The following is a 14473-nucleotide window of genomic DNA, read 5'->3' as shown; positions in this document are numbered from 1 at the left end:
GAGAATACGTAAAGGCTTTCTATGGTAGGCTACCAAGACGTCAAAATGAATATGAGTAAATAACATAATGCATAAATGTATTACTTTTAACTATTTAACTATTAGGTATTTAAGTGCCCTCGTAGTTCATTATCTTGAATGTTGCAGCGTACATGGGTCGTCGGAGGTTCCATTGCGATGTGTTCGTCTTAAAACTTACAACCGAAAATATGCCATCGCTTTCTGTGATAAGTTGCTCAACTTTTGATGTTCTGATATAATATAAACACTAATTTTTACTAATGTTGTCAGAAGGAAGAGCGCCTCGAACTAAATAAAAGTATGGGGCGTTGACAATAAGCGAATGCGCGTTCACGCGAAGGGGGGTTGTAATATGCGGGGGTCGAGATTCGGCACAACACCGGCTCCCGGATGCGTCAAAAGCAGAGACAATTTCCCCCAAAAAGGGACAATAAAGGATGTACAAAATGCTCTCTTAATTCCTCCCAAACGTCCGGATTATTGCTCAGTAGGCCGAATTAACCCAGTAGGCCTACTAATAGGCTAGGTATCCAGTAGTTGGAAAATAACAAGAATATAATTGGTAGCTGTATCCCATAACTTCATGGTTCCCAGGTAGCCTACAATTGGTGCGTAGGCTACTGATTTGCTACACCGTTAGTACAAAATATCCCCGACGCTGCAGTCTGTAATCTAAAGCGTTTCCAAACGTTGTTCTTTTGTAACTTTTCACTGACACTCTACCCACAACCTTGAGTTATGTCTATATCCTATCAACCATTCACTGTTAGGGGCAAACGGCAAGAGTGAAAGTGAATCTACGAATGTCCAATGCCTTTGCATGCATGGATAAAACATGCTTACCAGCCGTGGACACACTGGAGAATCGACGGCGCTATTTCAGCAGAAGACGAAGATCAAGACCATGTTGTCGGGTATGAGGGTGATCCACATCGAATAGGCGTCTGTTTGCGCGCACTTCGTGTGAGGCGCTCACAAAGCGGTTAAACGGATGCAAACACATCCTATCTCAAGGAAACACACCCAGATCATGCCCCCATTAGGGTGGGACTGTCAACACGATAGTCAAGTCTTTCAGCGGATAACGGAATTTCAAAGTGAAGCAATCTCGACAACCACCGTTACTCCCTTGGTTGACGCATGCGCATCTGCGCAATTTTGAAGTCCCAATTTGTGGCACAGTTTACGAAGACAAAAACAAGGTGCATAGGCTGTCTTATAGCCTAATGTAAAAGGTCTACTATCAAAACATATTTAAATAATAATGTAAAAAACATATTGGCCATTACCTTTTTTTTATAGAAATTGGTTACACATTTGGAATAGATTATCCAATTATGGTGACACTGAAATTCAAAACGTTGTGTACTGATGAAATGACCAGTTCTGGAAACACTGACGGTATGAATCCGTCTAGCAAATAGTTTCCATCACTTACACATCGTATAGGAATAAATAAACTATTGTAACATCCCTGTTACCATTGTGTTCCTATTACTGGCAATATACATTCATAATTCTTAAAGGGGTCCTATTAGGCTTTTCCGTTTTTTCCTTATCCTATTGCAGCCGTTCTCAATCTGTGGTACGCGTACCACTGGTGGTACGCGAGCGCCCTCTAGTGGTACGTGGAGTATGAACGATTTTATGAAGCAATTTTTTGAAGTTGAAGCAACCGTTAAAAAAAAAAAGTGCATGTACCCATCATATGCAATGATCTTAAACCTGCATTGACTAACTGCTGTGACGACGAGTAGGGGAAGCAACATTTTTGCAAAATCGGCCTGTGACGAGACGTTGAAGTCTGCCTTCAGAGGCCAGACATTTCTGGACTTTTGGATGCAGCGCCGTAGCGAATATCCTGCGCTTGGGAGCGTGTCTGTTCCCCGGGTCCTATGTTCCCCTCTTTGTATGAGACTGGGGAACATAGGACCCTTTTTTAAAAAAAGGGTCCTATGTTTCCCACTTTTCCCAAAAAGGGTGCTATGTACCCCGATATGTATGTGACCTGGGAACATAGGACCCTTTTTCCAAAAAAGGGTGCTATGTTCCCCGGTCTGTTAATTTTTCCATCATAACTGCCAAATTCCGGCCGAGATAACTACCATTGCATGTCTTTACCTTTTGTGGAAGAGGAACCTGACGCAGTCTATTCATACGCCGGTAAACAAACCCCGAGAAGCCCAATCCCTACGAGAGCTCCCCGCGCTACGGCCATCCGGAGGCGCACAGAGCTTTTGGAAGTGATATTATTATACAATTATATTATATTATATTATATTATATTATATTATATCATATAAAGAGCTATGGGAGTCGCAACCGGCAACAATCACTTTATCCTCCATGCTGCAGTTCACCCCGGACTGCACTGCACTGAGTTGGCCGGTTGAACGCTGATTGGCTGTTACGTTCCATATGTCACTCAGTGGCCACGCTGTTGAACGCCGATTGGCTGTCATCACGCGAATGTTTAAAGATTGATAGATTGCGGGGAACATAGGACCCTTTTCCCAGAAAAGGGTCCTATGTTCCCCGCTTTTCCGAAAAAGGGTCCTATGCTCCCCAGTATGTATGGCTACAGGGGAAAATAGGACCCTTTTTGGGAAAAACTGGGAACATAGGACCTTTTTTTTTTTTTTTTTTTAAAGGGTGTTATGTTCCCCGCTCGGGGAACATAGAACCCGGGGAACATAGGACCCGGGGAACATAGGACCCGGGGGACATAGGGATGACCCCCTGCGCTTTCAGACAAGGCTGTGCGCCTTCTCATTCCATTTGTGACCAGGCTTCTCTTGGTCGCAATGGTCGCAAATAAGAGCGATGATTACTGTCATGTCATCGCTCTTATTTTATCCCCAAAAACGCAGCTGATCGGACGCATCACACGATTCGGAGGCATGCATCACATTAAAGGATTTTAAAAACTGATTCTTATTCTTTTTTTTCAAAAATGCATTCGGAAGAGAAGGGAGACTAGCGTTGCTCACGGGTTGGAATGAAAGGGAGAAAAGGGGACAGAGTTAGCTGCGGAAGCGATGTCTGAGATGCAGAGACTGCTTCACGCTACCAGTGTCAGTTTCGTACGGTGTGGAATGAGAGTTCCAGGAATGAAAAAGGACGGAACCCCAAGGATCTGTGGTGATTTTAAAGTAACGGTGAACCCCTTTTTGATTGCTGCGCAGTATCCTTTACCCCTCATAGACGACCTCTTTGCTGGTTTGGCCGGAGGGAAGAGGTTTAGTAAAATAGACTTATGTCAGGCATATCTCCAGATGCACGTGGATCCAGAGTCACAGGAACTACTTACCTTGGTAACACACAAAGGCCTCTATAGATACCGGCGGCTCTCTTTTGGGATTACATCTGCTCCAGCACTGTTCCAAAGAGCAACGGACCAAATTCTGAGTGGGCTACCAGGGGTGCAGTGCTACCTGGATGACCTGCTTATCACAGGACCAGATGAACAGTCACACTTAAGGAACCTGGATGCTGCATTACAAAGGTTGGAGGAATATGGTCTGAGGGTCAGGAAAAACAAGTGTGAGTTTTTCCAAACTTCCGTCGAGTACCTGGGACATGTAATCGATAGCACAGGACTTCACAAGGCACCATCAAAGTTTAAGGCTATTGTAGACGCTCCATCCCCAAAGAATGTGAGCCAGTTGAGATCATACCTTGGCCTGCTGACATACTATGCAAAGTTTGTGCCTAAACTTTCAAATAGACTGAAACCACTACATGAGCTCCTAGAGCTTTTAAACGATTTATGATAACTTTATGCTCTGTAAGGTGACCTTGGGTGTCTTGAAAGGCGCCCTTTAAATTAAATGTGTTATTATTATTAAAGACATGGAAGTGGACAGACAAATGTGAGGCAGCTTTCAAAGATGTGAAAACATCCCTCTCTCAATCAGAGGCCCTCACCCGCTTTGACCCCACATTACCACTTCAACTAGCATGTGATGCCTCACCCTATGGTGTTGGTGCAGTGGTGTTACACATCATGCCATCAGGAGAAGAGAGACCGATTGCCTTTGCATCAAGGACACTGAGCAAGGCAGAATCTAATTATGCACAGATTGAGCGGGAAGTGCACGATATGGGCAAAACATGATATCCCAATATTTTTGGGCTGAATGGCGATATACAATATACGTCTCGATATTTTCTACAGAGTGGGTTAGATGTTTTTTTTGTAAGTCAAAAGCCACATGTGAGATGTTGCAAGCACTTTTATTAAAACACAGTATGACTGCAACATGTGATTTTGTATCGTTATCTTCAACAGAATGGAACACTTTGAAGGTTACACAAATAGCTGCCAGTTAGAACATTGGTGGTGCCATTAGGAACTCTGGCTGGCACATGGCACGTGTGCCAAGTGCTAGAATGTTAAATTGAATGAACATGTTCAAAAAAAGTTTTTCCTCAGTTTTTCATCTTCTTAACAAAATAATCACCTGTGCAAAACAATAATAAAAAAAGCTGTAGGTAACACACATTGACTACCATTTAGATCATTAGCTTTGTCGCATTGTTTAACTTTAATCCCCCGCCCCCTCCCTTCTCCGCTCCATTTGGGAACATGTTTGGTTTCATTTCGCTATTCAGTATCCTCCATGCTTGTTGTGTTGTGAGGGGGCGACGGGGGTGGGAATGAGGCGTCTTTGCACACGGCACGTTCGGAAGGACAGAGTGGGAGGGATAGGGGTCACGCTCACACAGTCTCCAAGGCAAACAAAGACGCTTGTGGCAGAAACTGACCATTTTAACGCATATATCGATATAAACAATATTGTCAAATCTTGTATCCCCTTGGAAATTATATTGATATATCTTACATTGCCGATATATCCTGCAGCCATAGCGGGATGCATTATCTATAGTGTTTGGAGGGAAGAAATTCCATCAGTATATTTTCGGGAGAAAAATTCACTCTAGTGGCGGACCACAGGCCTCTCACCTCTATCTTTGGTCCTCACCGTGGCCTCCCGTCCCTGGCAGCTAGCCGTATGCAGCGATTGGCCCTGCTACTGTCGGCCCACCAGTATGACATCAAGTACAGGAAGTCAGACCTGCACGGCAATGCTGACAGACTCTCGAGGCTTCCGCTACCGGTCGCGCACGCTGAGCCAACGCAAGCAGAGATGTTCTACTTCAAAGATGTGACTGCTGCTCCAGTAACCTCAGCTCATGTGCAGAAACACACGCACACTGACCCGGTCATGTCTGAGGTTCTGGATACTGTCACTTGTGGGAGGGGAGGAGAGATTTCACCAAGATTAAAGCCTTACCTGGTGAGGAAAAACGAGCTGTCAGTCCAGTCTGGGTGCTTGTTGTGGGGCTATCGGGTCATCATTCCGCCGCCATTGAGAGATAAAGTGATCGATGAGCTCCATTCAAGACACTGTGGTGTGGTGCAAATGAAAGAAATCTCACGCAGTTATTTCTGGTGACCAGGCCTGGATGCAGCTATAGAGGAAAAAGCAAAGTCATGCGGTGCCTGCCAGAAAGTGAGAAACCTCCCGCAGCTGGCTCCCTTACATCCATGGGACTGGCCTGAAATACCATGGCAAAGAGTCCATATAGACTTTGCGGGACCACTAGAGAATCACATGTTTTTAGTGGTAATCGACGCTCACAGCAAATGGCCTGAGGTGGCTGTCATTAAGAGCACCACCTCAGAGAAAACCGTCGAAGAGCTAAGGTCTATCTTCAGTCGCTTGGGACTACCACAACAGCTCGTAAGTGATAATGGCCCTCAGCTAGTGTCTGAGGAGTTCAGGATATTTAAGGGTGCACTCACACTAGGCCATCTGGCCGTGGCTGTGGCCGTTTTCAGACCAAACCCTGCTCAAATCTGCCAGTGTGAGTGTGGCCAGTCTGGCCAGGCCAGGCCAACTTGGCCACTTGGGAGAGGTGTGCTGCTATGGTACGGCCCACCACGTTACAGATGCTAATGAGCCGACACGCGCACACGCACGGCTACGCAACCTGAGCTGGATGACGTTTAGTCCATGCGACGACCATGGACATAGTAAAGGCGACAAGCCTTCTTTCCCATTAAACGGTAAACATCAAGCGATGTTTACGCTTGTTTGCGTACTCGGAAAAAAAAGCAGCAGTGAGAGTGGGCTCTATCTGAGAACGGCTCCAAATAAGCAACAGATTCAGCAAAGTGCGAACTGTGTTCTCTGTGTTGTAGTCATTGTTGTTAAAACTCTGACTGGCGGCAGACTTTATTATGGTCCATGCAGCGGACGCTTGGTGACGTGTTACGACATGATGACATATGTACAAGAGCCTACCGTGGCCAGGCCACAGTTGAGACGTCCAATGGCCACGGCCAGATGGCCTAGTGTGAGTGCAGGCCAGAGAACAACGGTTAGGTGTGAAAACGGCCAACGGCCACGGCCAAATGGCCTAGTGTGAGTGCACCCTAAGTCTGCGCCTTATCACCCTGCTACAAACGGGCTGGCGGAGAGATTTGTACAGACAATGAAGCAGGCTCTAAGGTCCTCTCAAAGTACCCAGTCCCTCAACCAGCGCCTCAGTGCATTCCTGTTGTTATACCGGAACACACCTCATGCTAAGAGAAAAGACAAAAGAGGTTGTACACCTTAACCAGAGAGCTCAAGGTGAGCGACGAGGCAAAGCAAAGCTTCAGAGTTGTACACCCCGAGACAGGGTTCTCGCCCGGAACTACACCAAAGGCGTGAAGTGGATACAGTTGTGGAACAAACAGGTCCTGTGTCATATACACTGCCGGTGTCCAGCAGGGCCTGCGTGTCCTTTGCCATGACCCGTGCTGGTACGGTCGGGCTCCCGGACGTCCCCTGCGCCCAACAGGTCGCCAGCATGCAGGGCCGGTCCGTCCCCACGTCTGCGTAGGCCGACGGCAACGTCCTGTCCCGGTCTCGCTCTGCGGCCTCGTCTCGCTCTGCGGCCTCGTCTCCTGTTGCGGCGCCGGCGGCAGCGGCATCCCTTGCGGCGGCGGCGTCTCTTGCGGCGGCGGCGGCGTCCCTTGCGGCGGCGGCGTCCCTTGCTGCGGCGGCGTCCCTTGCGGCGGCAGCGGCCCTTGCGGCGGCCCTTGCGGCGGCGGCGGCGGCGGCGTCTGTCCCGTCCGGGTTTTGCATTCTTAATTGGTGGGGTACTTTACCGGGGGGTTGTAGAGGGTTCTTCATGCCTGCATTCTCCACCATATGTGGCAACCCGGTCCTTGTTGTTGCCGGGATCCACGTATAAACGACGCTTGGCAGCAATGGTTTAAGTTGATCACAGCATTTATTGCGTACATCTGTGACAGGCAAAGTAAAGGCGGTCTCTAGGGCCTCCGTGGGCCCTAGAGACCTCGGCGGTCTCTAGGGCCTCCGTGGGCCTCTAGGCTCTCGCGGACCAGAGCGCTACCTTCTTCCTTGCTCCCGTGTTCCTAATGTCAGTCCAGCTGCCCCTTATAAAGCGTCTCCCTGGCTGTCCAGCCAGGTGTCTCTCATACCACTGATTGGGGTTCGGCAGGTGCTCTCCGTCGCCGGCTGGTGGGTGACGGTAGTATAGGCCATCAAGGACCAACCCTCGGGCTGGTCCGGGCTGAGGTTTAAGTGGCGGGATGCCACAATATATATATATATATATATATATATATATATATATATATATATATATATATATATATATATATACATTTACATACATATATTATAAATGTGATATATTGAATATCAGTCACTGATCACTAGGTGAAGGTAGTGGCAAAAGAACTGTAATCATGTCAAGCAATTCATCCTCGCCAGTGCCCTTATATTGTTTTGGTCATTATCAGTTGTGGCATTATCAGTGTTGACATAGACCAGTCAAGCGTCTGGCAAGCCCCAAACACTTCCCTTCAGACCAGGGGTCTGTTTACTTCACTACTGAAAGAGCCATTTTTGGTCCTCTCCAACCAATAAATGTAATAAACTTGCAGATATAGCCATACTATATATCAAATAACTAATAGCCTATAGTTTGTTGCATTTTGAAATTTGTAGTTGTAGGATGTGATGTTTATTTTGGTTGACAAAATATGAAAACACTTTTTCTTGTTATTTTAGTGTCTCAGTATCGCCTTGATCTCCAAAATAAGAAGTTTTCCCTTTGAAAGGAAAAATAACAACAGCCATTATTCATTTCAAAGCATATTTTTCAAAGCTACAGGGAGCCACTGCAGGGGTGGAAGAGCCGCAAGTTGCTGACCTCGATCCTAGACCTTGAGCAATTAGCACCCCCGTGTGGTTATCAGGGGAATAGCTCGTATGTTAACAACGGCTGCCGAGTGTTTAGTGTTCGAGGAAATGGATGGTTAAGCTCATATACGGTAAAGTGGTTTAGCTCAACCACCTATCGGTTGTTGTAGCGTAGTACTAGAACCGTAGTGGAGGAATCTGATGATTTTCAAAATGTTTGCGGCTTTATGTTACACATTTAGGGTAGGTAGATGCCAATTATTTGAACCCAAGGTCTAGCCTGACAAGAAAAAGTTTGAGAACCACTGAATTGATAGCACCAATTAGCTACTGTCCTTTTGTGGCGTTACTAGGCTATAAGTCTGACGATAAATACGATATACATATTGCGATATAACTTTTAATAAATAAAACCTTTAAAAATGCCTTCTTGAGGTCCTTGAGATGTTGTGAGCAATCTATATTTGGTGCACAAGGTGAGAAGCAGATTATCACTTAGCCTAGTTGTCGGGATATTCAAGTAGCTGCCAGTGCTTATTTACTTCAGTTTCCTTTTGTTTAATTGTTTCCTTGAAGCCCGTTGCCTACAGGCCTAGACGCCAACATGATGGGAAGCGCTGCAATAACAGCTAATTGACAGCTGGCAGCGAATGACAGACAGCGCCAGCACTCAAGGAAAACAACTACTGCTACAACTTTGGAGCATGTATTGGATAGGGATGTATCCATGTAAGAGGGGGGTGGGTGGTTTTCTTGATTACATTTTAGGGTGTATCATTCATTCCCTGCCTTGTGTTACAGCTGCCAGCAGATGCAAGGTATTGTCCCAGGGCTGCAATGATTGGGAGATGCTGGATAAATGGTCGTCACCATAGCAGCTTTTGACCTCAATAGGAGCCTATGCTGTTGCAAGTGTAACTTGCCTTAGTTAACATGAACACCATAAGTAAACATGACTACCAATAGTAAATAATTACATAACCATTCTGTTAAGAAATCGTTAATGCTTTTACTGCATAGACTTATGTCAATGAATGTCCCGTTATTGTACAATTTCACCATATTCATAAATATAAAAAATATAAGTCAGTGTCTCCGTTTTTTTTTCACACCAAAAGATGCATTTGCTGCCCGAACGCGTTGCTGCCGAAGTTTTGCGGCGCCGCAAATCAATTTTTGCGGCGCGGCAAGGTTTTGCGGCGCGGCAAAAGTTGAAATATTTCAACTCGAGCAGCATTTGCCGCGCCGCAAAATACGTGAACGCGCCCTCCGCCCGTGCCCGGCAGCGGGCACGGGCATGCCGCGCCGCAAATCAGAAAATGCCGCGCCGCAAATCAAGTTTTGCTGCCCGTTTTCTCGGCAGCAAAGCAGCAACGCGTCTCTACATTCACTTTGAATGGGATCACGACGCGCGGCAACTTTTTGCATCTTTTGGTGTGAACGCAGGGTTAGAACAGATTTGTGTACCAACTTGTAGCCACAGTCAGGGTTTGTGCTGATGCCGCTGTAGACAACGCACTGGAGCACCTTGGGATACTGGTCGTGGGGCAGGTTCTGAATCAGAGGTATAGTTCGAGCGGCCCCTGCCGCCAATGACTGTTGCATCATATACTTGCACCAGCCTTCCTGTATGAAGTGTGGCGTGATGAGCAGTGCTTAGCAGTGGCTGTCCTGAATGGCCTGGCTTAGCTCTGTAGCGATGGCAGCTCCTGGGATAGAATCTCTCAGACGCAAAAAACATCGAAAGCAGTGGGGTGCCACCTCCAGGAAAGTGACGAGACGATTCCCCTTTTGGATATCCATTTCCGCCGAGCTGTGGCACACAACGACATCATACTTTCGACTCCACCGTGGCGCTGAGCTCAGAGGGCCCACTGGCAGGTGTGCTTTGGAGGAGGAGGCTGTTGGGATGTTCAACGCTGATGTAGAGGATGGTGATAACGGTGATGACGACGATGATGTTGATGAAACTAAGTTTGATGACAGTGATAACCTCTCAGAAGAAGCAGCTTTGTTAGTCACAATAGATGTATGATCATCCTGCGATGCCTCTTTGCACTACGAAAATGCACTTGTCTTCGACTTGAGCCAGTGCATCAAACCTTAAAGAAGATAAACACACTTTTTAATGTCTATTTACAACTTATGCAGGGTGAAATAAAAAAGTGTGGGTGGTAACTCAGTGTCTCTAGGGATTACTGTGGCGTAGGCCTAAGCCTAAACTATTTTAAAATGTAATCTTTAAAATGTAGCAGGTAAGTTTGACAAGAAAGAAAGGACAAGATAATAACTGTGTTTCCATCAGCTTATACTTACCATCAATGGCAATGGTTCTTATTTTCACAGCAATTATTTCTACTCATTTTTAACTACTTTCTTCCAGCCCTAAGAAAGTGCATGCAGGGGCGTAGCACCAAATTCTGGGCCCTATATACAAGAAGTCCTGAAGCCCCACTGAAGCCCTCCCTTTATTTTTTAACTAGCAGGAAGCTAGGATGTTACAGCCATTTTGTTTTGTCGAGGCGTCTGGGGCCTACATGCCATAGGTTATATTTATCCAACACATTCTCACTCTGAGCGCGTCGATTTTTGACGAACGGTCAGTGACTTTGGCTTCAGCTTCTGACGCAAAAGGGTACCCACCCTTGTGCTCCTTTTTTCAATGCATGGGATTTTCAACTCGTTACAATGTAGGCCTAATCCCTCCACGGCAATATATGAAGCTATGAGCATTCATCCCATTGGCTAACGGGGGACCCGATGGCTGCACATAGAGTCACACCACTGTGTGCTCAACGTGCGAAATTGTATCTTTCACTTATTGCAATTTCCACACAGATTTGTTTTGACGCAATTGCGATTCAGCCTACGCATAGCATGGTCTGGCTCGAGTCCTCAGCCCCAACGTAATTGTGAGCTGTCTCCCCGGCAATGGAATCGCTACAATATTGCAATCTAGGGAGGGGGCGTCGCTAACGTGTACGCTTGTATTACAGTCAACGAAGATAATATGTTTATCAAAATACTAATTTTAATGAAGGCATGATGGAAAATGTAATTGAGTAAAGAGTGGAATTCTAAATCAAATATTTACTTGAGTAAGAGTAAAATTACAGACTTAAAAAAGGAACGTGAAAAGTACTTTTTATCCGAAAAAAGTACATTTTTACTCATTTGCGTTACTTGTAACGCGTTACTACCCACCCCTGTTCTTAGGGTTTAGTTCTACAAATGGATACTGGTTTGGAGTCACTGGGTCACATGGCATGGAAGCTATTGAAAGAAATATGATAATTCCTGCATATTAATATTCATATAAAATAGAGAAAGCCCTAAAACACAATACAAAGTGGTGTGTCTTATTCTTAGAGTTCTACAAATGGATACTGGTTTGGAGTCACTGGGTCACATGGCATGGAAGCTATTGAAAGAAATATGATAATTCCTGCTTATTAATATTCATATAAAACAGAGAAAGCACTAAAACACAATACAAAGTGGTGTGTCTTATTCGTAGGGTTTAGTTCTACAAATGGATACTGGTTTGGAGTCACTTGGTCACATGGCATGGAAGCTATTGAAAGATATATGATAATTCCTGCATATTAATATTCATATAAAATAGAGAAAGCCCTAAAATACAATACAAAGTGGTGTGTCCTATTCTTAGGGTTTACTATAACAATTGGATACTGGTTTGGAGTCACTGGGTCACATGGCATGGATGCTATTGAAAGAAATATGATAATTCCTGCATATTAATATTCATATAAAATAGAGAAAGCACTAAAATACCATAACAAGTGGTGTGTCTTATTCTTAGGGTTTAGTTCTACAAATGGATACTGGTTTGGAGTCACTGGGTCACATGGCATCGAAGATATTGAAAGAAATATGATAAGTCCTGCATATTAATATTCATATAAAATAGAGAAAGCTCTAAAATACCATAAAAAGTGGTGTGTCCTATTCTCAGGGTTTAGTTCTACAATTGGATACTGGTTTGGAGTCACTGGGTCACATGGCATGGAAGCTATTGAAAATACTGCAAGTATTTTGTATTGATATATTTACGTGAAGTAATTTATTGACGGTCCCTAAATCAGTTTCCAGCGATTCACCGCGAGGCTCTGCGAGGTGCGCTAACCGTTCTCCTGCTGCTATTGTCGGGCAAATCTCCGTGAAGTCGCGGCTGGAACTGGACTGAATATCCGTCAAATATCCAACCTAAAACTAAATTCACCGCGGTGACCCGGGCAGGAAGTTAAATAGTAAAAGCCATAGAGCATCTGGTGAATTTTCAAAATAAAACACAATACTAAGCTCATGTAGCCTGTTACAACTTCAAAACAACATTATGTCATGACCGCTGGAACCAGGTCAGCAGTCAATCAAACAAAGGGTCTCAGATGGGCCCATGGGACATATTATAAAATGGACAACGGATTCCAAAATGGCGCCCATTCATTCCTATTTAAACTGCTCAATGACGCAGGGCAACATCAAGGAGATATGCTTCCGCATCATGGGTCCCTAGCTGAAATATTCTTGTTTTTAGCATTGTAGCATCATAAGCGAGAGGTCTGAGCGATCGCAGTCGCATTGTTTGTTTACCGACCAGTTACTAATCCCATGATGATTCTCTATATGTTTAACAATTATTATTTTAGATTAGTTTTCCCCTTTTTGACTTTATAAGAAAAGCACCTTGTGTATACCTTTTTGAATGTTAAAACAGAAATCATAATTACCACTCGTTTTTTTTATATATTTCTGTTTCTGAAACGAGAATCAAATGCCCAATATATGCACAGACCCATCAGCTGGACTCAAGTAAAAGGGCTCAGAAAAACAACAAAAAAGGATTCATGACAGCTGCCAAATTTACAGGCTGGTTTTTCCTCAAAGCCCTCCCTTTAAAGTGTGGTCCTTTGGAAGCTTCATTTCAAGGGCTACGTAGCCCTACGTCTTGGCCCTAGTCTTTAAACTAGAGCAATTTTAACGGCGTTAAAAAATTTATATTTTTTTTTTTTTTTGGCTCAAAACAAAGAAGCAGTAGCCTGACTGCTATGTTCAAATGACATTTGTTCAAAGCAGTCGTTTAATTGCACTATAGGCTCTTTTTTTGTATCGTCCTGTTGTGATCAGTATACAGTGCCAATGTTGTTATCAATAAAAAATCATTTGCACAAGGCAAGCCGATGCACTTCACCATGTTGATAAGAGAATTAAAATGAGAAGAATTATGGGAAAAAGAAATCAAGGGATATTTAGCATAGAAAAATAATTTGCGATTAATCGCGATTAATCTGAGTTAACTATGACATTAATGCGATTAATCACGATTAAATATTTTAATCGCTTGACAGCTCTACTTTAAACCCAATTAGAATTGGGACAGCCTTTCCCCTTCAAAACAAGGGGGAGGGATAAGGGGTGGAAATGGGATTGGGCCTAATGGTGCGTTTTAATATCCATCCGTCTCGGAGGTCCGAGGACGTTGCCTAGCGACACGCACAAACAAACACGCCCCTTTTCCTCGGACGGCGATCTCGCCATCTCGGTTGAACTCAGTGGTGACCGAGCGAAATTCCGAGACAGAATTCAAGATGGCTGCGCCCATTGGCCCTCATTTATCAAACGAACGTAGAAATGAGCGCAAATCTGAACGCATGATTCATCGTAGATAGGACGCACGTGAGATTCACGAAACTTTCGTATCACACCAATCCCAGCGTACGAAGGATCTGGGGCCTCATGTACTAAGGTTGCGTACGCACAAAAACGTGGCGTACGTCCTTTTCCACGCTCACGTTCAGATGTACAAAACGTGAAATGACCGTAAAAATGTGCGGTCCCCACGCCAGCTCCAGAGCTGTCGTACGCACGTTTCTACAGCTATTGTTCCTTTGGCGACACTTAGAGGTGACGCTGGGAAACTGGGAAAAAAGGTGAAAACAATGACTCAGAGTGATTTGCACATCAGAGACACACTAATGAACAATTAACAGACCTTGCAATTATATGGGTGGCTATAAAAGCATGCGCAATGGATGAAGAAAATTGTTTTAAAAATGGCTGCGTTAGCGTTGTTAGAGGACATCGCAAATGGTCAAATCCGAAGGGCGCTGGAGACGCCGGGGCCGACGGAGCAATCCGTGCCCTCTCCTTGCTTGTCTATTCAAAAATAAAAAAATTAAGTTGATAAACACGAGTCAAAGTCTTTA

The 14473-nt window shown here is 44.8% G+C and overlaps 1 protein-coding gene across 1 annotated transcript; it reads right to left on the bottom strand.

Annotated features, from left to right (window-relative positions):
• Window positions 1–6574: 6574 nt before the first annotated feature.
• Window positions 6575–14365, bottom strand: tirap (toll-interleukin 1 receptor (TIR) domain containing adaptor protein; the record flags this gene model as incomplete). Its single annotated transcript, XM_060076205.1, is given in 4 exon segments — window positions 6575–6613; window positions 6768–6979; window positions 9689–10165; window positions 14353–14365. Coding segments are annotated over 4 exon segments (741 nt in total), but the record flags the coding sequence as incomplete, so codon positions are not given.
• Window positions 14366–14473: the final 108 nt, after the last annotated feature.

Source organism: Gadus macrocephalus, chromosome 16 (assembly GCF_031168955.1).
Source record: "Gadus macrocephalus chromosome 16, ASM3116895v1".
In the NCBI taxonomy this organism is placed as follows: domain Eukaryota; kingdom Metazoa; phylum Chordata; class Actinopteri; order Gadiformes; family Gadidae; genus Gadus; species Gadus macrocephalus.
The sequence above is the reverse complement of the archived record's forward strand: the minus strand, read 5'-3'. Positions and strand labels throughout refer to the sequence as shown.